Source organism: Salvia hispanica, chromosome 2, assembly GCF_023119035.1.
Source record: "Salvia hispanica cultivar TCC Black 2014 chromosome 2, UniMelb_Shisp_WGS_1.0, whole genome shotgun sequence".
NCBI classification, from domain to species: Eukaryota; Viridiplantae; Streptophyta; class Magnoliopsida; order Lamiales; family Lamiaceae; genus Salvia; species Salvia hispanica.
The window spans coordinates 15,256,154-15,280,022 of record NC_062966.1 but is presented as its reverse complement, the minus strand read 5'-3'; the positions used below and the strand labels follow the sequence as shown (position 1 = coordinate 15,280,022).

The window sequence follows — 23,869 nt, the reverse complement described above, 5'->3', positions numbered from 1 at the left end:
ATTCTGTCACTTACGATGCTCTAGAATTCCCTTTTACATTACTCAAGATTGAAACACTAAATATGACCGTATAAGGATAATAACTTTTCAAAAGTACAACATTATTAAAATTGAGCAAAAGAAATGATATAAAAACTCAAAAACCATTCGAAGTTTCGAACTAACAAAATACAAAAGGAATCCTAATTCATAAATATTGGTAAATTTATTACTATTAAATATCATACTATTATACTACTACTAATCTCATAAATTATTACAAAATAAAAAATTAATACTAAAAACCGCCACCCATCAAATTAAACTAAATATCATACTATTATTATTATACTAATCTCACAAATTTTACAAAATAAAAAGTTAGTAATACTTGAAAACCGCCACCCATCTAATTAAAATAACAATTATGCATAAAGCTAACAAATAATTAAAACACAAAATTGAACAAATATAGCCCAAGTCATTAAATATAATAACCTGAAAATTTTGTTTTCTTTCTCTTCAACCTTTTCTCTGTTTCATTTTCATTTCATCAGTTTCCGTCAACCATTCTTCAGGTAATTCATTGCCTCAATTCGAAAATACAACAAACCCGGTTGATGAAGCCCATTTCCTCCGATTCCACCAAAACCGTCGACAAAGTGGTTCCTCAGGTAAATTATTACAGAAAGTTCAATGACAAAGTGGTTCCTCCAGGTAAATTATTACAGAAAATAGATATAATTAGGAGTTGCAGATGACCGAAACTCAATCAATTTAAATGCAAACCTGAAATTAACTAAATAATATATATGTAGGTGCGAATTCTTCAGGCACCCTCTTTCCTCTCAGTTCGGTTTTTCCTTTTGATTTAGCTTATTCGATGGCACAACTCGCCGCTTAATTTTCCAGGAATGACGAAGATTCCCTTGACGTTCTACGTGACAACATTCGTCTGCTGCGGATGCTGCTGCTTTAGTTTCCGGCGCTTCTCCATCTTCCAGATAGAGCGAGGTGATTAGCCGGAGCGCAGAGGCATTGAAAAGCGTGGGCGAATGGTCGGATCTGCCGAGATGGAAGGTGTTCATCCGCTGGTTCAACCACACCAGTGGCCATTTGAGTAAGAGAAAATAAGGAGCACTCCATAGTAGTAGTTCTAATTCTGTTTTGTGTATCAGTTCATCAAATATTTATGATAGTGTTCAAACTTCCTGTGTAAGCTACTTCTTGGGAAGACCTGTAAAATAGGAGTAATTTCTTGGGATGAAGCAAAATTTCTGGAGAAGATACAAAAGTCTATTATGCATACATATGTAGTTATATACACACAGCTATATATACACGCAGCTACTCTCATTATAGCTGAAGCCCTATTAACTTGTGCAGCTTTGCATAAAAAAAAGATGGACAATACAACTAAATTTTTCCTTCCTCATCATTTTCCCGCCAAAATTAGCTCCCAAAAACTGTCCCTTTATATAATGAAAGATATAAACATTAATGTGCAATTAATAAAACAAATAAAAAAAGTTATTAAAGTATTAATAGACTATTTTTATGAAAGTGACAAAAATGACAAGAATATCTATTTTAATGGAATAAATGAAAATAGAGAGTACCTAATTTTTATAGGATATTTTTCACCCCACATTTGCTCAAAAAAAATATTAATTTCCATTTTTCACCCGTCTTTATTCATAAAATGGCATTACAAACAAAACAAAACAAATAGTAATAATTCTGAGTAATTATAACTGAAGCAAGTGCTACAATTACAATGGCCAAGAACAATTGTCTAATACAATGTTCTGACTTCTAAAGCCCCAGAACAAAAGAATTTACGGATTTCACCTTCTATCAACGTATACCAAGAATAAGAATACCAACCTATTATCAGCCAGCCTAATAAAAATTACAACTTTACAAAAGGGATTGCCTCTAAATATCATATTCTTAGGGAACAATTAGAATCAACAAAAAACAAATCGACTAAACACACGTGGTTACCATCTCCAGCTTACATGATGGTGCAGTTGCACTTGGACTCCAGTTTCGGAGGAGGATGTGTGGCGTCAACCTTGCTAGGAGATCTCACGATGCGCGGACTACATTTTTCTTCCATTTCCGGAGTCACAGGCCGTGGCTTTGTCTCCGTCTCCAATTTTCTTTGACGAGCTTTCTGGGACTTGGAACTGCGTTTCCCCAGTGGCCTTGAACGCATCTCCCTTCTGTCGGGATTGGATTTGCCAACCACTGTCACTGTTGGTCTAGCGACTTCCAATAATGAGTTCTCCTTCTCTATGGCTATGTTTGCAGCTTCGTATGCCAGATTGTGGACAATCGAGCTGCAGAAGAGGATTGTGTCTGTTGCTTCCTCGAGGGTCAGGCTTCTAGATTTTGCTCCAACAATAGTAGAATCTTCTGAATTCACAGAAGTTAGAGATACCATTAATATGCAAATCCAGTTAAGCTTATGTGATCCAGTACAAATATAGATGAGAATAGAACTGTAATCTTCATGTGTCTGATGCTTAATAAGCAAGACACAAGAAGTAGAAGCTATGTACAACCAAACACTCTGGGAATTTTTCAAAGAAGATCAAACACAAGTTTTTTTTACTGAAAGTACACAAATCAAGTACGAAAGATAGGTATAAAGACATCTACTGTCGGTATTACATTAGAAGTCTTATAATATTCATATAACCAGTTTGGCACCAAAAAGAAGCTCAAGCATAAAGAGGGGAAGACTAAGATAAAACACATAACATTTAGAATGTAAGATGCACATACCAAGGAAGCAATTTACAGGAACAGATATGTCAAATTCTTCTGAAGTCGCACTCATAATACCATTCAGTTCCACTGAGACACAAGGCTCCACTAATTCATCCGTCCAAGTCTTTGAATTTGTGGAATCAATGTCAGATTGTGAGTCACAAGATACAATACCAGAATTCTGAATTTCGATTTCAGATATATCATTCAAAGAACCCAGATCTGGAACTTCTGTGACATCCACAATGTCATTACAAGAGCTTTGCATGTCTTCCCCTCGGGTAGCAGTCTGCAACTGTGTAGCTGTTGTTTCTTCATTACTGGATTTGCTTGTCAGGTTTTCACCACTCTCCTGTGATACTGGCTCTTCTAAAGCCAACAGTGACTCCGGTGGACTACCTCCTGAATGGGAATTCATCAAATCACTCGCTAATTCTGCAGCATCCTTGAAAGTTAGACTGCTTTCTAAATCTGTGCATGTACTTTCTGCTTCTTTTTCGGAGAGCAGTGACTGTTTAGGAGGATCAGCATATGTTACTCCACTAACCTCCCTATCTTTGTTGGAAGACACTAGCTCAAAACTCTCTCCTAGGCAACTTGGTGTTGTACTTGGGACCTGGGATCCAAGAGCTGATGCACCAGACATAGAGGAGACGGAGCGTTTGTGCTTTGTAGGAATTTCATATCTGTGATTTTCAATATCAGATCTCCGGCCACTTGATTGTCGATTAATGCGTACCTCACTTTGCCTAGAAGATCCCAGATCAATGGAGGATGATATAGATGCATTACTATACCCCCCAGAGCTTCTCATACTATTAACACTATCCCTCACATAAGAGAAATCATCATAACAAATATTACTTGCGGTGAAACTCCTGCTTTGTAAGAGATGTCCTTTACTGCTACTTGATTTCTTCAGAAGTAATGATATACCTGTGCCTTCTGAAACATCAGCTTCTGAAGTTGAACAGATACCAGACTGGTGCAATTGTTGGTTGCCACTGTGACAATCCACAGCTCTAACTATCTCTTGCTGGCCAGTTACCAGCTCCCTCTTCTCAGATTGCAATACTTCATGATCCATGCATGGCTCGCTCTTTGACTGTTGAGCATCAGTTGCAGTAGAGTCAAGGTGGTGCATTTCTGTTTCACCAGCACCCGTAACTGGTACCAATTCTTGAATTGAGACAGATTGGTCCAAAACCTCAAGCCATCCACACTCTTCATCATGAACAAAATCTTCTGCAATTTCCTTATCTTTCTTTACTGTTTTCACTGGGAGGCTTGCCACTGGATTTGTTTTCAAACTATTGCACTCCACACAGAACCATAGGTCACCTTCCCTTGCCAATTGACTTAAAGGAAACCTGTCACTGCATCCAGAGCATACTTCCATATCTGTCGTCTCATCAACACCTGAATCGTCATATTTCCCATCCGAGTCTACATCAGCAGAAGCCATAGCTGGGCTAGTTTCAAGTTGGCTGCTACTCTCAGTAGTATTTAAATGAGAAATAACTCTAGCGGGTTTATCATTTTCCTCATCCTGATAACCAGGTACCTCCTCAATAATTCTGTTCTCAAATGCTTCACTTATGACATCAGCATGATCCATGACAAATACTTCATCATGCATTGTTGGGTATCGTCCCTTCACAAAGTTGCTGGTCACCTCGTCCTGGTTTGGCTCATTTTCTTCAGTATCAAGTGCCCCACTTGTTCCTTGATCAGAACTGGCATTACTGCTAGTTGTGATTGAAGAATTTCTTGATGTCAGAGCACGATGATGTGTACTTGCTTTCCCTGCAGAGAATGTAGAACTGGGTACACTGGACAGCAGGGGTCTAAACATATTCTGAGGAACCTTCCTATCCTGCACATGGAATATCAAATAAAGATAGTATGAATAATTTGAACATAATCAGTCATGATAAGTTCAATAACCATAGCCTGCCTCACTTGGAAGTAGCAGGTTCTTTATGTCTTACCATTATAGGGATGCTGAACTCTTTCTACTACTAATATGTTTATTATGTTTCTCATGCAATAAACATACAAAGTAATCTGTTCAGTTTAGGAGATAACAAATCCTAATAATTAATACTCCGTGCAGGAATGTGCCTAATTGAGTTTGTATAATCCTAATTACAAACACTACTCTATATAGGTTGTTGCCACATATACTTCTTAAAGATTTTGGCCATGTATTTTTCTAGTCAGGTCAGCTATATAGGTGGATATATTTGTAATGTAAGTTGAAACCTCTTTCTGGAGCAAATAAAATAATCCATCTAACTCGATCAAAGGTATGTTGTGTAGGTACCAGTAGAATAAACATTTTTTTGCGAACCAACTGAATGAAGCCATCCGTAAAGTTGATATTGTTATATGCCAAATTAAATTCAATTATTGCACTCCCCATGCAAACATGAACACATGAGCAACCAAAAGTGATTTCTTACGAGACCCGCGTTTCAATGAGAAAATAGGTCTAGAAGCAAAAGCTTGAAAGCAGTTGAATAAATAAAAGTAGAATCTAGAATAGTAGGTTGCCATATTCCATCCATCAGCAAAGGAAACAGTAGGATAAAAGACGAAAGATGTTTACCATTTGTCGAAGTGCCAAGTCAAAGGATCTTTTGGGAGCAGAATTTGACAAAGTTTTGGTTGGTTTCTTGGAAAGCCCCATAGTCTTGCATTTTGGTGAAGTACCTATGCTTCTTGGATATGAGCGGTCAGAGGTGCTGATAGGAATGGATTGTAGTGAGTCCACATCATCATCACCAGATGATGCAACTGAACCTCTGCTGTAGGAACTAAATTGGTCCCTTTCACGACTATGGGATGAACCGACACTTCTTGAGGCAGTGGGGGACATAGACTGTCTAGCAGATCTAGACCCATTTCTCGATGCCGGTGAGGAACCTCTGACATATGACGCTGGCCTATCAGCCAGTGAGGTGCGAAGATTAGGAGGTGCCTCTAAGGAAAATCCAGGGATGTTAGATTGCCATGCTTTTATTTTAGGTGAAGCAGAGTTACCCTGACTTGTCTTGACAGGAGAGGCACCTCTCACCCTTGAAGGTGCAGTAGCACCAGTTGAACCTGTGCTCATTCTCCTAGGTGTTGGTGTTCTATTCCTTGGAGCAGGTATTTGCTTACTTGGTGTGGGAGACAGCCCCCTTGATGGAGAAGAATGTCTCAAAGCAGGAGGTGGACTAGAATGAGTGGCAGAAAATGGTCTGCTTCTAGACTGCAACGTACTGGTACCAGATCGAGGAGATGGACTAAGGCGACGAGGACTAGCACTAGTCCTGCTACTCTTGTAACCCTTCTCCATCTAAAATTGAACATATTCAGCACCATTTGCAGACATCAATAAGAAATTACAAGAAAAGATGGGACATTTATAAGATCATTGCTGTTTCTACATTTAATATCTTACTGTGGATGATCGCGAGATTGTAATAGGTTGACTCCTGGGCCTGCCCCTGGGAGCAAGACTAACTGCTGGTGCCTCATCATCCAAAGAAGGAAATAGAGGAGTTTCAGGAGGGGTTATTAACCTATAATGGCAACATGTATTAGTCAAAAACAAATAAAAGGTAGCAATATAGGCAAAAAATCATTAACACCATACAGCGATGAACTGCTTTCACATATAAACCAGCATGTGATCTATTTATAAATTATCTTCATTTAATCTTTACACAATTCAGTAGCGCTGGTATTTTCCGAAGTGATTACAGAAAGAGAACAAAAATAGAAACAATCTGAACTAACTTGACTAAATCCAGAAAGTAAACTCAGCAGCGATTCTTGTTCTTAAATGAAACACCAATCAGGATAACATGACTAAGCTACTCAAGCCTTTCCAAAACATAAGAACTAGAAACTCGGTAAAGGAAAAAATTCATAAGCAACAAAAAACCAACCAGTCATAATCATTTTTATCTCCTTCGGCATTGAGCAGGTCACTACTCTCCCCTCGAGCAGGAATGGATATTCCAAGCTTGTAATCGGAGAAGTTTCTCGCCTTTGTTGCTGTCAAACATAAATGGTGAATAATGACATTGTCAGCAAGGGCACTTAACACAGGTAACGCATTCTTCAGTATTGCCAGAACAGGACTTGAGAACTTACAAAACATGTCATCAAAGTCATCATTCGTCTGAAGCAAGAAATTATTTGTTTCTTTGTTCTGCACCTCATTGAACAGAGCAAGATCATCATCCTTCTCTTGAAAGAGAATCCCACTCTCAAGACTGCGGCCTCGCTTGTGATTCTCTGCCTTCATCCCCCTCCCAGGGGAAACTCTAAGAGCAGGCGATGGAGGCATATCTGAAACTCTTTTAACTTAGCACACCCTACAGAATCTCAATCAAATCCTCAAAAAAACTCAAACCTAGAACTACATACTCAGAAAATCACAGAAACTGGTCAGCTGCCGAACTATGAAGCTCAACTTCCTTCCTCGTTGCCATAAACAAGCAAATCCCACTTCACATTCTCATCAAATTCCGGAAAAATACAATCTTCTTTGACATATACAATCATATAATGATATACAAGAGCCGGATCAAATTGGTCAATTATTCATCCACTTCCCAAAACCCCAACCCAAATCACAAATTAAAACAAATTTTACTTAAAAAACCTAAACCCAACTTAGAAAATGCTTACTCAAATCCACACAAATGTCCAATGTGTGAAACATGTGCACAGTGTTGTTCATTGTACACTTACCCCTTGAGAGCTGAAATCTTTCCTGCAAAAACCCTCGAAAATTTCTGAAGCAAGAGCAATAAAGTTGGGTGGATCTACAGAGGGTTGAGTAGATCAAAAGAAATCAGAGATCAGAAAATGTAATGCCTAGAAAACCCTAAGAATAGAAGGTGAAGAACAGGAAAAAGCAAAAGATGAAGAAAGGGTGTAATTATGGTTCACGTGAGAGGTGGATTGTGAAGTGAGAAAGGGAAATGTGCAGCAGGCAGCAAGCACCACCACCACACCACAATAGCAGAAGCCAAACAAAAATCAAAATGAAAAAGAAAAGCAGGTAAGATCAAAAATTATCCTTGTTTATGTTTTTCGCCTCTCGTAATAGTAATTGATAAAAACACCATTACTAATGAAGCTACGTTTGCAGTCACTCTCAGTTACATTGGATATTCTTCATAAGTTTTACCAGTTCTTCTGTCTCGCTCACTCACACCACATACCCACACACACATTATTAATTACTATAATACATAAATAGATAAGGCTATTAATTCAAAAAAAAATTAGTATTTCTTGAATTAAGCAAAATCATATAGCAACATTGCGCTACTTAGTTAGGTAATGGCATAAGAATTAGATGCAATAATTGAACTCATTTACCTATTTATAGATATTTCTCTTTCCCTTCTACTGCACTTTATTCCATGTGGAAGTCTTTTTGTGTTTAATCTCTTTATTACCACTTTTTATCAAGCAATGCTGAAATAAAATGAATATGAAATACATAGATGATTACACTTTTATCTATCATGTTACTCCGAAACCTAATTTTCTTTTTCTGTTGCACTTTATTCGTTGCATCTAACAATTTTTGGACCACTCATCCCAAACTCATCGATCTAATTAAACTTTTAATCAGAAACTTTTTATGTACCAGTAATTCATTATTTAAATGTTATTTTGGTTTTATTTTAGACTCCGTATTTTATTAATTTTATTAGCATACAAAATTGTCAAGCTGGTAAATGCAATACTTTAGTTGGAATGCAAGAAATAAACAAACTTCGATAATAACTTCAACTTGAGATCTTCAACATATAGTACTCCATTAATTAGTAACACGTGTATTTTGTTCTAATAAAAAATTAGTATTGCAACAATTGGAAATTTGCTCAGGTAACCAAAACCTATTTTACTTTTTATTTTTTAAGCAATTAACTCGTTGTATTACTACATAATTATCATTAAATATCAATGTCAGGCGGTGACACAAAATGAACGTTAAACTGGAGTTACATGAACCTTTCCTCGATGTGTTTAACTTTCAGTGCTATGTTTACATGTCAGAAATTGGATCATCACCAAAATCAATAAAAAAGTCTTAATGTATCTCAATTTATAGGTCTATAATGGACCACGACCCAACAACCAGGAAGATAAATATAATGATGAAAATGTTGTCTTAACTTTGTCTTCAAATAGGCTAACTATAAAATCATGTTTTTTAATTGGTTGTTGACGGATTAAATTAAGCTTTGGTCATAGTGGATAAACTAGTAGGCTTTCTTATTCTTAGGTTGTTACTTAGCATTTAATTAATCATGGCTTTTGCTAATATCTCGCATTTGCTAGTTGTAATCGGCCATTATTGGCGTCTCCAAACAAAAAACAACTGTGATTCGATTGATAAATTAATAAAGTCGACATTTTTGGTTTATTCATTACGTTATTATTAAAACGATGGACTATCATTCTATATTATATTATTAAATTTGTAAAGAGAACATGAACATCCATACATATCGATTTCTATTCAATAGTTTAATTTGACCTAAAAAATATTAAATTTAATATTCACATTTCTCGACTATATATCAATTCATAGGTTTTTAAGCCCGATTCAAAAACATAAAATATATCGTTGGATTGTTTTTGTTAGGTTTAGTTTGATGAATTATAATATTAATTAAAATTAATTATTACTATTATTATTTAATCTCAGGATAAGAATGTGCTTACTATTTATAGGTGATAATTTTATACATTTCCTGTTATTGAAAATGACTCACTTTCCTTTTTGTTTGTCCTAACCAATATGATTCATTACTAAAAATAAAAATATATTTATCTCAACTTTATTCCCTCTTTTACTTTATTATCTCCACTTAACTTATAAAATAAAATAGCAAAAAATCTCGTGCCGCCCAAGAAAAGAGTCACCTTCTTTGGGACGGAGGGTTTGAGAAACGGTTCCACTTTTTATTGTAGGTGTACCGCATACGTGGGTTAGAGCATCGACAATAGAGCCCAAAAGTCGGTCGCCGCATGCGGCTGTTTTGGGGCTATATTGTAAGTGAAAAAATGGTGAAGCATCTGGTGACTCACCTGGTGATCGGCGGGTTCTGCAGCGCTATTGCATGCGCTTCTGTTGAGCGGATATTTTTTATTTTTAATTTTAAAACTCCATTACAGAATCTTTATATACCCCTATTCTTCTAGCATTGTAGTCATATTTTAATTTATGTTATTCCCTTCCTTTTTAATAATTTGTAGCCATTTAATCTACCGTGGATTTTAAGAAATATATTCCATATAATAGAAAGTAGGTTGAAAAAGTTAGTGGAGAGTAAGTTCTACTTTTATATCTATATTTTATAATAAAATGTGAGTGAGAATGAGTTGGTGGAATATGATGTCCATTATCAAAAGTAATAATGTGACAAATTTTTTGGGACGAAGAAAAATTGAAATAAATGATAAATTTTAAGGAATGAGTACTTGTTTTCTAAAACAAAAAGTAAAATAAAAATATATAAAAATAGTAAGATGTGGCAGGTGAAGAATGAAATGTGGCGAATATTAGGACTGATTTTTGGTCCTCTATTACTAATGTCCTGACTGGGAAAAGGATCCAACTCTTGTTCGCGTGTTATTATGTAGTAGAAAATATAAAGGGTTGTTTCTACAGAATGGATTTGTACATTCTTAAGAGAATTATGACCATGGCAAATTAAGCCTATAACAAAGGATGAAACTAAGCAAAATATGCAATTTAAATATAATTGGGGCTCGTGGCCCAACTAAAAGCGTCACACTTTGGACCCTAAATTAAGCTTCATGTTTTGAAAATTAAAAAATGAAGCTTCTAATTATACCTTCAAGGAAGTGTTATATTGTCAACTCATAACTTAATTGTTAACTACAATTAAATAATAATCATTAGATATTCAAATTAAAGGCTTAGATCATTAATTCCTAAATGTCAATACGATCAATGAAAAACGTCAATAAGGCCATATGATTAATTCCAAAAAATATCAATAGGGGTATTAACGTCAATTAACTACATGTTTAGTTATAACTAACTTTTAAATGAAATCCCAAAACTTTAAATTCATATAACATATATTAAATTAAAGATAATTTCATAAGGATTCCAACGATATCATACATGTATATGTTCAGACGTCAAAATTTTAAAAATATTTCGAAATTTTTTAATTTTTTCGTACAAGCAGAAATGTCAACCTACTATATAAAATATGTCAATATAATACATGTAGAATGTCAATATAAGCAATGAGTTAACATTTTTAAAGCATTGTGTTGACATTCTCAAAGCATTGAGTTGAAATTTTTGGAATACTATATTGACATTTTCATTAAAAATCCTAATTTGAAGTTTTTTTTATCTTTTTCAATTTAATTAATAAAAACGAAAATTACACGTGACAAATTGTAGACCACACGTTTTCTAAAATCTTACGACCTTAAATTAGTTGTAGTTAGCAATTAAATGATGAGTTAACAATTGATCACCCAAATGCCGTCATATATTAAATAGCTCACCATATTAGAGCATCTCCAATGCTAAATAGGTTAGCAATAGGCCAACCACTCTCTCTCCCTGCCATGTCAGCAGCACTAAAAATCTACCTGCCACATCAGATTTAGGCCAGCCGCAATAAAAATAATTCAAAATATACTACATTTACGGAATTAAAATCACGATTAAATTACCGAATTAAATTTACGAGACATATACGAGAAAATTCATTAATTTTATTTAAATAAAAAAAGTACATTAACTAAAAATAAAAAAAATTACATAATAAAAAAAAATTTGGGCTTCCACACACGAGCCACCTCCCCACTCTACTCCTCACTAATTTATTAAAAAAATACATTAAAAAATGTTAGTATGCCTTGAATCCGTTATAGTTTGCCGCTAGCCCGACGGTATGACATGTTTCTGTTTTAGGTCTTAATTTTGTATTGGGCTAGTTGTTGTTGTCCTTCGCTAGATGTTGCTCTTGTACAGAAATTTAGAGATAGAGAAAATCGCGTTTATATAGTTTTTCAAAAATTAAAAAAAAGAATTAATATTTTTTTTAAAAAGAATTATTTTTTTTTATTTTAAAAAAATTAAAAATCGTCGCTGGCCGATCGGGCCGCCAAAATGGTGGCCAGCGCATCGGCCAGCCACACGCAATCGGCTAGCCTTGGCCGATTTTTTCGCCGAAATTCGGCTAGCCTGCTCCAATGATTCGGCTAGCCACATCAATCGGCTAGCCGGTCGCTAGCCTACCATTAGAGATGCTCTTAGTACTATTTACCTGTGGATTATTCCATTGGGGGCAGGCATGAAGACTATATAGGTCAAGTGAGTCATACCCACTCTTTCTATACCCACTCTTTCTATACTGCAGTTTACCTATTTATGCCTGTTGATAGATTTGATGGCTAATATTAAAAAAAAAAAAGTTGTTTACCAAATACGAAGTCTCTTCATGAAGAAAAGTGAAGTATGTGTTAATATAAAGTTAGATTATTGTATATGAACTTGAGTTTATGCAAATGCCCACCTAAGATATTGAAGATAATTTCTGATGCCCAATTAAAAAAAAAAACAAAGAAAGTAAGAGGTTAACGAGTGAAAAAGAAAAATTCCCAACCACCCAACAAAATGGGAAAATATGAACATAGTAGTCATCGCCCACACCAACAGCGGAAATTCCCACCTTTGCAATTGCAATGCATAAATAAAGTTTGTGCTTTTTACTTGAGTGGCGTCTTCTCGTATTCTTCTTCTCCCCCTCCGCTCCGCGATTCTAACCACAATGTCTGCTGCCTCCGCCGCTGGATCCACCGCCCTTTCCCACAATGCTCAACGGATTTCCCACCGCAAACAAATCTCCAATTTTAGCCACCTTTCATTGCCTGCTAAGTTTCCGGCCTCCATCGATTTGCAATGCCGATCTCTTCGCGCCGCTTCTTCCTCAGGTACTACCTCCCATTTCGTGCTCAGAATGTTTCGTTTTATTGTTAGCCTCATTTAGCTCTAATAGACGTAAAGGTTTTAATTGGCTACTGCATAATTTCAGTATCTCATTAAATTGCATATGCAGGCATAAAGGCGCAGGTCGCAACTATCGAACAAGCGGCTGCTGAAACGACACACAAGGTAGAAGCTCCTGTTGTTGTTATCACAGGAGCATCCAGAGGAATCGGCAAAGCTGTTGCTTTGGCTCTCGGGAAAGCTGGCTGCAAGGTTTCCTTCTTTACTTCATTGCATCGCTTACCTTTCTGCAATGAGATGGATTGATTATTATACTTCACTTGGCCTTGTGATTGTGTTGTAGCAGAGGAGCAATATAATGAGAGTAGTAATTTACTATTTTATGAAGCTATTTTCTGAGAATTCATGACGTATCTTTTAAGTTTCTTTATTTTTTGTTGGCCCAGCTACTGTTATGCAAGGAACTTCTAGGCTTCCATCCAGCTGGATGAATAAATATTCTCGATTAGTATCTAGTTTAATTTAATATAGTACTGAGTCAGTTAATGGGGAATCCTGTATGTTGCTTTGCTGTATATATGGTAATTGTGATATGTGCTATGTGAGAATTTGGCTTCTCTCTAACTAATTAGGCTATACGTGCTGCAGATTTTAGTTAATTATGCAAGGTCATCAAGTGACGCAGAAGAAGTTTGCAAAGAGGTAACTTACCACTTATACAGATGCATAATATATTTTTCAGAACTACTTGTCATACGACTACCAGATATCGGGGTTGTCACTCCTACCTTATCCTCAAAACTCTCTCAAGATTTGTTAAATAGTAGTACTTCTAATTATTGGTAAAATCTTTATTGAGTTCATTATACGAGTTATTATAACTTTGCATCCAAAATTCTCAATTTCGCCTCAAAGGCCTCTTAAAGATTATGATTGACTGGTAAGTGTATGATGTGGCCGTATTGCCATTTATTTCTTTGAACAAAACACATGTTAAAATCTCAAGTTCATATAGATGATTCGTTGGTAGTTGATTTTCAGTGGACTGCATGCCTGTATCCCCTTCTTCCCAGTCCATCCTTGTGAACTACATGCATGATCTTGGCTACCTGTTGTCTATCAAGAGAAATAAATATATACTCCATGCAATGTGACATTACCACTCACCAGGATTAGGACATTAAGTATGCTGGTTATAGCAAGTACTTGATGCTTTAATGTAAATGATAAAATTATACTTGGTACTTATTGCAGATAGAGGCATCTGGTGGACAGGCTCTTACTTTTGGTGGAGATGTTTCCAAAGAAGCAGATGTGGATTCAATGATAAAAACTGTGAGAAAATTCCCCATTTGTTATTTTCACCTTATGTTGAATGGAGTATATCATTGTCTCAATCATATCTTTCCTGCAGGCAGTTGATGCATGGGGAACTGTAGATATTTTGATCAACAATGCAGGTAGTTGAAGGATCCACTTCTTTGTGGTTGTAAATCCAATTTTTCTGGTTGGTTTCTTTTATAATGTATTAATGTGAACAAATCTCAGGAATTACAAGGGATGGTTTGTTGATGAGAATGAAGACATCTCAATGGAATGAGGTCATCGATCTGAACCTTACCGGAGTTTTCCTATGCACACAGGTCAATTTTCCAGAGCTCCTATTTGCCTGCTGATAGTAATGACCAAACTTACACAAAAATTAATTCTGATGTTTTCATTCTCTTCAGGCAGCTGCCAAGGTTATGATGAGGAAGAAAAAGGTAACTACGATGCTTAGTTTCTTAATGTTTGACTCATGTTCATGAGCTCATTTCTCGTTGTAAATATTCTCTTTGTTTCTGGAAGAGCACACTCTTCTTTGTTTTCTTGTTTCTTTAGTGGTGGTGGTACTAGAACCTGTGAAGTTACATGTGAGGACTCCTTGTTTATATCTTTGTTGCTTTCACAATGTCCTAAATAATTGTGTGACTCTTAAGTTGTAAATCTGTCCTGCAGTTTCTTTTCAATTTTCTTATGCAGTATAATTTCACTCTATAGAGATGAAGGTTTCTTATTTTTAATCTATAGGGAAGGATTATTAATATCTCATCCGTAGTTGGTCTTGTTGGAAATGTTGGACAAGCCAACTACAGTGCTGCAAAAGCCGGGGTAATTGGACTAACAAAAACAGTCGCCAAGGAATATTCTAGCAGAAACATTACTGTGAGTTTGCTGATATGGTTTATCTCTGTGTTATGAAAATTGTATGCATCTGCATTCTGAAATTTGAAAATATTAATGTGACAGGTGAATGCTGTTGCTCCTGGATTCATTGCATCTGATATGACTTCTAAGCTTGGGGCAGAGTTTGAGAAAAAGATATTGGACTCCATCCCATTGGGTCAGTTAATTTCTCTGATCATAATCAGTGTCATACATGTCATTCTCCCTCTCTTTGCTACATAAGAAAGCTGAAAATGCTTTTAGCCATCTGGACCTTGTCTTCCTCTTGTAATCGTGTCCATTTGCATCTGAACTTGTAACTAACTCTGGCCACTTCCATCTATATCTTGGCTGCATTGAACATGTTTATGGGTAACCATGATACCCTTCCTTCTACATTGCCTAGATGATCATTTTTTATGTTTTACTCGATGATGTTAGGATAATTTAGTGAATCTCTTCAACATATGATGACTACTATGATGAAATTCTCAGAGTTAATCTGTACGTAGTACTACTGATACTGCATATTAGTTAGAGGGACATTTATCTTGGCATGCCAATTGCAATTGCTCAAGGTCATATTGATGATCATATCTTGAGCAAATATTTTAGTTTTACTAACTGCTTCCCTATGCAAATTCAGGAAGATATGGGCAACCAGAGGAAGTTGCCGGGTTGGTGGAATTCTTGGCCCTTAGCCCTGCCGCTAGTTATATCACTGGACAGGTTTGCAACCAATCAACCACTTGGCCTTATTGCATTTATAAGGCACACACCTTGTACCCACAAAATCTGTCTTGGGAATGAGTTTCATAGTGCTAAACTCAGAGCCTCCCTTGTTTACCTTGGAGTAATTTTTATGCTGTGCAGGTGTTAACCATTGATGGAGGTATGGTCATGTAAGAAGCTCTTGATATTCACCATTGCTCTAGATTCCCCTCTCCAAATGAGTCGACTCGCCTCTACGCATTTGTATCAAGTGACAAGTTTTGCCTCGGAATATTATGGTGAAGAATTTGGTGTGACCAAGATTTGAGTTTATTGAAAGCAGGTGGTTGTGTTGTAGTACTTCCATTTGAATATGATCTTATGGTTTATTAAAATAAATTGTAACGAAAACAAATTATAGTATTATTATTGAGATTAGTTTTGCCAGCCATAGCATTTTATATTATCATTCAAGCTCTTAGGAAAGATCGTGTAATTTATTTAAAGTGTTACGAGAACAAAGTTGTATTGGGTAAGAAAGTCATTACGCTTTACAAGATTTAAGGCGTGAAGATTTGAGAATTCAATTTGTTTTTTTGTTTTTTAGATAACCTAATATAAATAACTACTATAACCTTTTTGATATACCTTAAAAAAACATACTCCTACTAGGTAGCTTCAACCAACAGAAAGTTGATTCCTTCAATTAATATCCAAATTAATTAAAAACGTATATCCAACCACACCTTAAAATATTTCCAAGTCTATCGGTTGACGCCAAAATACGATATTGTTAAGTCTTTAAACTTAATAAAATAAAATAAAATCAGCCAAAATAGACCCTTCTTAAATTAATACCACTATCCAATTGCATTGCTCCATTAGATAATACCGATCATTCCAACGTGGAAATATGTTTGGTGTTCCACCTAATTAATACTACTACTATGATAAATCCTTTTAATTCGAGTTGATATTCAACGATGGCTGCCTCCACCACTCTTATCGTTTAACCTCACATTAATTACTACGTTTATTCACGTAAATCTTGAATCCCAATTTCCATTCACACACAAAAGATTGACATGTTGAGTCATCTTTCCTTTTATAGTGACAACTTGTTCCATTTTACAATCCATCTTCCATAGACAGGTTGCCTTACAAGATTAACCCAAAGACTTTTTTCCATTTATATAATAAATTAATAATGAACCAAAAAACTCTCCCAACGCATTAATATTTAATGTTTTGCTTGAAATTAGATAAGTTTTGAAATAAGTATGAGACGGAGAATATTCTCCAAGAAGAAAGTATTTCATTCCCATATGATGTCAATCAATAATATTTAAATAATATTTCATATGATAGAGACACTCACAGATATTTTGGCATGTGTATATCCTAACATAGTAGGAGTATATTACAAATAAAATAATTATATGTGGAAGAAGAATATATAGACGAGACATGGAGCAGATTTGATAGAATTGCGTGAATGGAAGGCGTGGGTGCATTCACAGCGTGGTTCATCACCATATACGCCATCGGATACATGTTCTGCTTCAAAAAGTGGGCCAAAAAACAGAGAGGCGAAGCATCAAGCTGCCTAATCTCCCTGGCACACGGCACCCCAGCACTAATCCTATCAATCCCAATCCCAACTCGCATCCCCAAACACGCCCTTCCAAAACCTAGTCCTCGACTACAGCATTGCCTACTTGATCACCGACCTCATCCTCACCCCCTCCGACGCCCTCTTCATCCTCCACCACCTCGCCACCCTCGGGATACTCGCGCTCGCCGAAGTGACTTCGTTTTGTCAGAACGTGTGGAGCCTGGCGAGATGCCGGCGGGGGGAATCGGGTTTTACAGCGTGGTGAGGGGGATTGTGGGGCCGTTGTATGTGTACAGGATTCCGAGGTGGGGTTGGGTTTCTTGGATTGTTGTGATGGCGGTGGGGATTGGGTTGAGCGTTTTGTGGGTTCTGCATCTCTGGCTTCACTTGTACAGCCGCAGCCGTAGAGTCAAACAGGAGGTCAACAAGTTCAATTAGTACTCCATAATTAGTAGGACTACATTTTTTTTGTTTTTAACTTCATTTTTTTTTATGAATTGTTGATTGATGCCTTTTCTTTATATGTGAATATTGGGAGTAACAAAATTGGGAGAGGCAAATGACGAAAAAGTAGGCCAACATCCCAACTTGCAAGAATGGTTATGCATGCGATTTCAATTTCAATTTCTCCTACTTTTCTTTCTTGTTCAGGGACTTAAATGAAGCTTGGGGACTTTGTTACAACTTACAATGCAATTTCTACCTACAGACTACAATGGTACTACTTTTATTTCTTCATTGCTATTTCTCTTTCTTGTTTCAGGGACAAAGAATTCTTGGTTCTTTATTACTAGTACTACATTGCAATATTTTCTAATTTTCTTGTCTTTTAGTATTAGGTAAGAAGCATACTCACATAAAGTTGAAGGGTAAGAACTCGGAAACGATTCTAAATGATATATACACAAGTCGTGGGATAGACAATTATACAATTTGGGTTGATAGTTGTTACACGTCGAACTATTCAGATTATATCACGGGATTAATGTTTGGTTCATGTGATTGAATACTACTAATAATTAGTCATGACAACCGAATGACACTTATGTGCACCGAAGTAATATGACACAAGTAAAATATATGTACAACTGGAAATTTTATTTTACCGAGAAATATTATCGTTTTATGTATGTTGAATTTATTGCAATAACTCTAACTCGAAGTATATGGTTAGTAGAATAAGGGTTGGGAATGAAATAAAATAATATAAAATGTGACAAAATTGCAGCAACAACAAATAACACTTGATATATAGCCAAACATTTCGTCAACATCGATAACTGATATTAGCTAAACATGAGGAACATATCTTATTGAAATTCAAACGATAAAGGAGACAGTTCTATTGGTAGAACTTGTAGGTCTTGGCTGATAGAATGATGTTCCTTAGTCCTCCAATGGGCGCCAATGTCATTAGCATCAAACCCAATATAATAAACACCTGAACATTCAACATACAATATTTCAGAAACTTTCAATTGTTAGTATACGGAGTATATTACAAGAAGATGACTTACCCAGTTAATCATCCAGGAGAAACTGAACTTCTTGGGCTTCTTGACAATTAGCCAGATGATGCAAGGAAGCTACAAAAATAAAAACAAATCAAAGATTTCATATACTTATCAGAGATAGATATTGAGACTGAGAGAGAGAGGACTAACAAAGTAAGTAGTTGGAGCCAGAGCAAATCCTCCAAAGAATCCAACCAGTCCACCAAAGAAAGGGAATGTCATACCAATAAACATAGTCAAGGCTGCACAACAAATGAATTCAAAAATGTGTTTTCTTTCACAATAGAAAGGTAAACATAATCTAAGAAGATGTTGATAAATAAGCTGACCAACGTATATGGTACGAGTAGTGAAACGAAGCCAGAAACTAGGCTTCAACTTGATCTCCTTCACCAAATACGTCTCCAACATGTCGAAAACCGGCATTGCATATATCTACCATTCCAACAGTACAAACATCAACAATATAGTTATATAGATACAGAATCTTGAATACACCACAAACTAACCTGGTAGCCTCCGACAACATGTACAAACACAAAGATGTTAGCAGCAGCAATGAGCCATTCTGGCTTGTTGAGCACAAGCAGGATGTTGTCCTCCACCTCATTCCCAAAAATGTAGTACCCGATGAATGCAACGGGCAAGTAGCAGATGGCGACAACAATATACGCAAACACAACTCCCTTCCACATAGGTTTTTTGGAAGGAGATGGGATCGTTGCTTGGATCTCCAGCACCACGTTGTGCCCAGCATAGGCGAAGGCTATGTCTCCCAACGCGTTGAAGAAGTTGAACACGTTGTCCTTCGTGTTCTTGCCCCTTGGTCCGTAGTCCACATGACCATCACTTCCCTTTGCAAGTGCAGCTGTCCAAGCAATAGTAGAGTAGCTACCCACACCACAAATGGAACAAATTAATCAACACACTAGTTACAACGCACAGAAATCAAGAAAGGTCGAGCTAGGGATAACGTTGAACGTACGTAAGGGACATGACAGCTGCAGCAAGGGAGACAACAGAGATGGAGTTGAAGTTGGGGAGGTGGGAGAGGAAAAAGTGGATAGAGGCAAAGATCAAGATGAAGTAGGTGAGCTTGATCTCCTTGCAGTCGGAGCACAACGACTCGTGTGTCTTCTTCAAGGATTTGCCCCCGGTGACCATGTAGATGATGCACGTGCTGACCTCGACCACCACTTGCTGAGGAACCACGATGTATAGTCCGAGTTTCTCCCCAAATGCGTGCTGGCCTAGCTCGTGGTACCTGTCGAACCTCTTCCCGGGAACCATCTCGTGCATCTCCACCATTTGCCATAGTGTGTAGAGGGTGATGATCCATGATATTATCATCATTGTCACACCAGCTCCCCTGCAGAATCACTCTTCATTTTACTATTTGAATAATCAAGTCAGATCTCTGTTTTACTGTCAAAGTTGTACAAGGAAAACTAAAATTTCATAGATTCCTCAAGACTACATATCTTTTTAATTATTTGATGAGTGAAAAATCAGTTTTGTTTTTTCACCATGACTCTATTACATATTTACATTCAAATTCCAAAGATCTATTTGTATAAAAAGGATTTTTTAGAAATGAAAGTGTACCATCCCATGCTAGACATGGCATATGGAAGACTGAGGACACCAGCTCCAACCATGGCAGTCACATTGTGGAAAGTTGAGTACCACCATTTGGCCGTCCTCGACGACGTGATCGGAAGCCATTCATCGATCGCCCTCTCCTCCTCCGTTCTCTGGTCACCTTCTACTTCTCTGGAAGCCATCCCTCACACTCAACACAAGAATGGCAAATCAAGATTCTTGAGTAGCAAATCCTCTTTTAAAAATGAACAGATAGCTATGCTGTCAAAATTCAATATGTATTAGTACTCCATTAATAATATATGAATACATGGAAAGTTGATTCCAGCCCTTTAAATCTCCCAAGATTTTTGGAAATTATTCACTGTCTTTGATTCTTTTTTAGGTTTGGAAAGTTGAATCAAATCCGTGTCAAATTCACCTCATTACCAAAAATAACCGATAATATATGTAACGCGAAGAATGAAAGGGCATTAATGAGTCTCACAATTTAAGGAAACAATATATTTTTATAGTCATCATTTACCTCAAGGGGAGGAACACAAGGCGTCACAGTGAGCAAATTTCCGATAAACAATTAGGTATAACTGCTATAGATAGATAGCCTCTCAATAATTTACATTGTGTATTATTGATCCATAACCAAGAGTCCCACAAACACAAACTAGACAAACTTTTCTTTCTCCAAAACCAAACCTAGGCAGCTAGTCTATGCTGACTCTGGCTCGGCCGTGGCGAGGTGATGGAGTTGTCCACGGCCAAGCCTTGCGCTCCGAAACAGAAGTAGTTGTTCATCTGCTTCAAGTTGAACGACGGGTGCTTGTGCTTCATTTTAAGGCTGCCCGAGTTGGGGGAGTGAGGTGCATCGCTCCCACTGCGATGATAATGGCTCTTTCCTTTATCAGCTGATAGTGGAGATGACCACGATGACTCAGAGTAGGCACTCGAGGGGGAGCCAGTGTACGACTTTGGCAGCAGCTGCAGCACACCGTGTGATAACCCTGCAGCAAACTTCTTCTTGGTGGATGGACTTGGAAGAGTACCAGCTGGTAAAGAATATTGTGTTCTCTTGTTGTTTGGGAGGGAAGATTGCTTTGAGAATTGCTGCCTAAGAGAGATAGGACTGTTCTTGCTGCCCGAGCTTAACCTAGGCGATCCAAAGGAACAATCGTCGTCCATGTCAGAAGCATCTCCATCCCTGGCCTTCTTCAGCAGCAGGTTCTTGAAACGCTTGGCAGCACTGTTGATGGTGGCCATCTTGTTGTATTTAGAGGAGGTGGATGCAACACGTTCGATTTCACCAGAGTAGCCAAACTCAGAGCTAGTCAAATCACAGCTCGAGGGGCCAATGTCATCCGTTCCAGTGTGCAGAAGTATCTCAGCATCTGGGATTCTGAAAGAAGTCCCGGGACTACCTCCAATGCCATGCCTCCTCAGATGTGAGACGAGAGCATTTCTTGTCGTTTGATCCTTAGAATTCTCAATCCCTCCGGCTGCAATCAGCCGCCTGATCAGAATCTCAGAAGAGGCTGAATGTGGTCGCTGCTTGAGCAGATCCAAGGGCGTGTTCCCATCTGAGTCGCGTATGTTGAGGTTGATGTAGCGCAGAGACATGAGCAGCTCGACAACTTGGGACTGAAGGTTCTCGATGACTGCCATGTGAAGGGCAGTTCTGCCTTCTTTGTTCTTGACATTGACAACATCTACCATATTAACAAAGCTCCCGGAAACCAGCTGTTTCATGAGCTCCAGCTGTCGGTCCAGCCTTTTGAAGCCGGGGGTGAGGAAGCCAAACACTGACATGTGAAGAAACGTGTTCCCGCTGTTGTTTGTCAGAGACGCGGTGCTAGGCCTTGCGCGTGTAAGAAGCTCCACCACTGGCAGATGGCCCCTGTAGGCCGCGATATTTAAGGCCGTGTTGCCTCTGTTGTCCACAGACTCGATCATCGCCTCATACGAGGATATTAAATGCCTAACTACCTGCATTGTAGAACCACCAAACACTTACTCTACCTGATAACTTCACAACACACCTCATACTAAACCATCACTTGAAATAAGCATCTATGAATTCAATCCACATTAAACTAAACAACAGCAGCATGTAACAGAAAAGCATAAAATATCTGCCAATCATTAATCATTCAAGTACTAAAACAGACACACTCAACCAATAAAGAGAAACAACAACATGAAAATCTCATCAATCTCACCTCAAGCTGCCCTCTCCCAGCAGCAGTATGCAGAAGCGTGGAGCCTCTAACATCCCTAAAACCAAGAACATCAGCGCCATCTCCCAAAAGCTCCACCAACAACCCCACATTGCCGCCTCTAGCCGCAGCATGAACCGACCTATTCACCATCTCCGCCTTAAAACCGGACGATGGCTCGGCCTGCCCCCTCGCGGAGAGAGAGAAATCAAACAAGAGCATGAAGACCTCCGAATTCCCGCTCCTGGCAGCAGCATAGAACATATCAGTGACGCCATACTCTCTCTCCCCAAACACAAGCAGAGGATCCCTCTGCAGCAATTCTTTCACAAAAGGCATATCTCCAGCTGAGGCAGCAGTGTAAAGCAGCCAGCCTCCATAGCCAGCCCTGATGAGAGAATTGTGGCCGTTTCTTCTTTCACACCCGAGGAGGAGCTTTCGAGCGACTTGGGACCTGCACTTGGCGACGTGGGCGAAGGTGGCGTCGTCGTCCCAGACGGTCTCGAGGCGGCGGATTCTTGGAAGGGATGTTAGTTTGATGAGAAGATTGGTGTCAATGTAAAGAAGCTCTCTGACTAGATCGTAGTGGCCGTTTGCAGCAGCCCAATCTATTGGAGAAGCGAACCACCATTGATCTCCTGTGGTCTCCCATCTCAAGGGGAAGTATGTTGGATGAGTCATTTGATCAAACAATTTGCAGTTGAAGCTCAACCAAGTTTATAGAAATTGATCAGCGGAAACTTCTCAATAAAGGGATGGGAATTCTTGGGATCAACAAAAGAAGAGCAGAAAATCAATCATCAAGAAATTGAAAATTAGTAGTGAAAGACAAGAGAGAGGGTTAATTGTGTGAAGTGATGGGGAGGTGAGGCAGAGGAGAAGAAAGGCCACAAATTTGTTAGTTGGGTTTTAATTTTTCTGTATTTTTGTGGACAGAGAGAAATGGAAAGCATGAAATTCCCTCCCTTTCAATTAATCCCGTGAGTGGCCATAGATGTCGAGGCTTCAGTACACACACACAATTAAGAGGGAGAGAGAGGAGAGATATTACAACGTTTGTGGTGAGGCTGCTAGGATTTGCAACAGATTCTTCTTTATCGTGTCTCCTCAGTCGTCCTGTAATAATAAGAAAAGGTACAAGTGCTGTAATAATAAGAATCACCGGATTCATCTTGTATTCGTGCACAACATCATACATCAACTGCTGAAGAAAATTACTTTTGCTTAACGT

The 23,869-nt window shown here is 37.8% G+C and overlaps 5 protein-coding genes across 13 annotated transcripts; 2 read left to right on the top strand and 3 right to left on the bottom strand.

Moving 5' to 3' along the window:
* Positions 1 to 1,708: 1,708 nt before the first annotated feature.
* On the bottom strand, positions 1,709 to 7,955 carry LOC125205537. Of its 4 annotated transcripts, none has more exons than XM_048104553.1 (7): positions 7,180 to 7,952; positions 6,904 to 7,101; positions 6,696 to 6,804; positions 6,206 to 6,326; positions 5,369 to 6,100; positions 2,773 to 4,633; positions 1,709 to 2,400 (listed from the first exon to the last, which is right to left on the bottom strand). In XM_048104553.1, the coding sequence occupies exons 2-7, from the start codon at positions 7,097 to 7,099 to the stop codon at positions 1,997 to 1,999; spliced, it is 3,423 nt and encodes a 1,140-aa protein (XP_047960510.1). In that variant the 5' UTR covers positions 7,100 to 7,101; positions 7,180 to 7,952; the 3' UTR covers positions 1,709 to 1,996. The 4 variants fall into 4 exon arrangements, with proteins under 4 accessions (XP_047960510.1, XP_047960509.1, XP_047960511.1 ...); XM_048104552.1 differs by having other exon boundaries at positions 7,507 to 7,952; XM_048104554.1 differs by having other exon boundaries at positions 1,709 to 2,397; positions 6,904 to 7,955.
* A 4,521-nt stretch (positions 7,956 to 12,476) lies between these two features.
* On the top strand, positions 12,477 to 16,158 carry LOC125204184 (3-oxoacyl-[acyl-carrier-protein] reductase 4-like). The gene is made up of 11 exons (XM_048102756.1): positions 12,477 to 12,765; positions 12,891 to 13,033; positions 13,430 to 13,483; positions 14,036 to 14,116; positions 14,196 to 14,241; positions 14,330 to 14,424; positions 14,512 to 14,544; positions 14,852 to 14,986; positions 15,071 to 15,164; positions 15,633 to 15,715; positions 15,860 to 16,158. Exons 1-11 carry the CDS (start codon positions 12,603 to 12,605, stop codon positions 15,890 to 15,892), a joined length of 960 nt encoding a protein of 319 aa, XP_047958713.1. The 5' UTR covers positions 12,477 to 12,602; the 3' UTR covers positions 15,893 to 16,158.
* A 934-nt stretch (positions 16,159 to 17,092) lies between these two features.
* LOC125204393 (TLC domain-containing protein At5g14285-like) lies at positions 17,093 to 18,252 on the top strand. Of its 6 annotated transcripts, none has more exons than XR_007173562.1 (3): positions 17,126 to 17,763; positions 17,964 to 18,030; positions 18,146 to 18,252. XR_007173562.1 is itself a non-coding variant. In XM_048103048.1 (2 exons), the coding sequence occupies exons 1-2, from the start codon at positions 17,193 to 17,195 to the stop codon at positions 17,973 to 17,975; spliced, it is 552 nt and encodes a 183-aa protein (XP_047959005.1). In that variant the 5' UTR covers positions 17,128 to 17,192; the 3' UTR covers positions 17,976 to 18,105. The 6 variants fall into 6 exon arrangements, 1 of the variants encoding a protein (XP_047959005.1); XR_007173559.1 differs by having other exon boundaries at positions 17,128 to 17,732; positions 18,152 to 18,252; XR_007173558.1 differs by having other exon boundaries at positions 17,128 to 17,732.
* Positions 18,253 to 18,327: 75 nt separating this feature from the next.
* Positions 18,328 to 21,048, bottom strand: LOC125204392 (lysine histidine transporter 1). Its single transcript, XM_048103047.1, has 8 exons — positions 20,955 to 21,048; positions 20,432 to 20,689; positions 19,812 to 20,195; positions 19,336 to 19,717; positions 19,156 to 19,261; positions 18,977 to 19,068; positions 18,830 to 18,898; positions 18,328 to 18,753 (listed from the first exon to the last, which is right to left on the bottom strand). The coding sequence occupies exons 2-8, from the start codon at positions 20,608 to 20,610 to the stop codon at positions 18,655 to 18,657; spliced, it is 1,311 nt and encodes a 436-aa protein (XP_047959004.1). The 5' UTR covers positions 20,611 to 20,689; positions 20,955 to 21,048; the 3' UTR covers positions 18,328 to 18,654.
* On the bottom strand, positions 21,030 to 23,741 carry LOC125204391. Its single transcript, XM_048103046.1, has 2 exons — positions 22,642 to 23,741; positions 21,030 to 22,408 (listed from the first exon to the last, which is right to left on the bottom strand). Exons 1-2 carry the CDS (start codon positions 23,317 to 23,319, stop codon positions 21,125 to 21,127), a joined length of 1,962 nt encoding a protein of 653 aa, XP_047959003.1. The 5' UTR covers positions 23,320 to 23,741; the 3' UTR covers positions 21,030 to 21,124.
* Between the last annotated feature and the right edge of the window lie 128 nt (positions 23,742 to 23,869).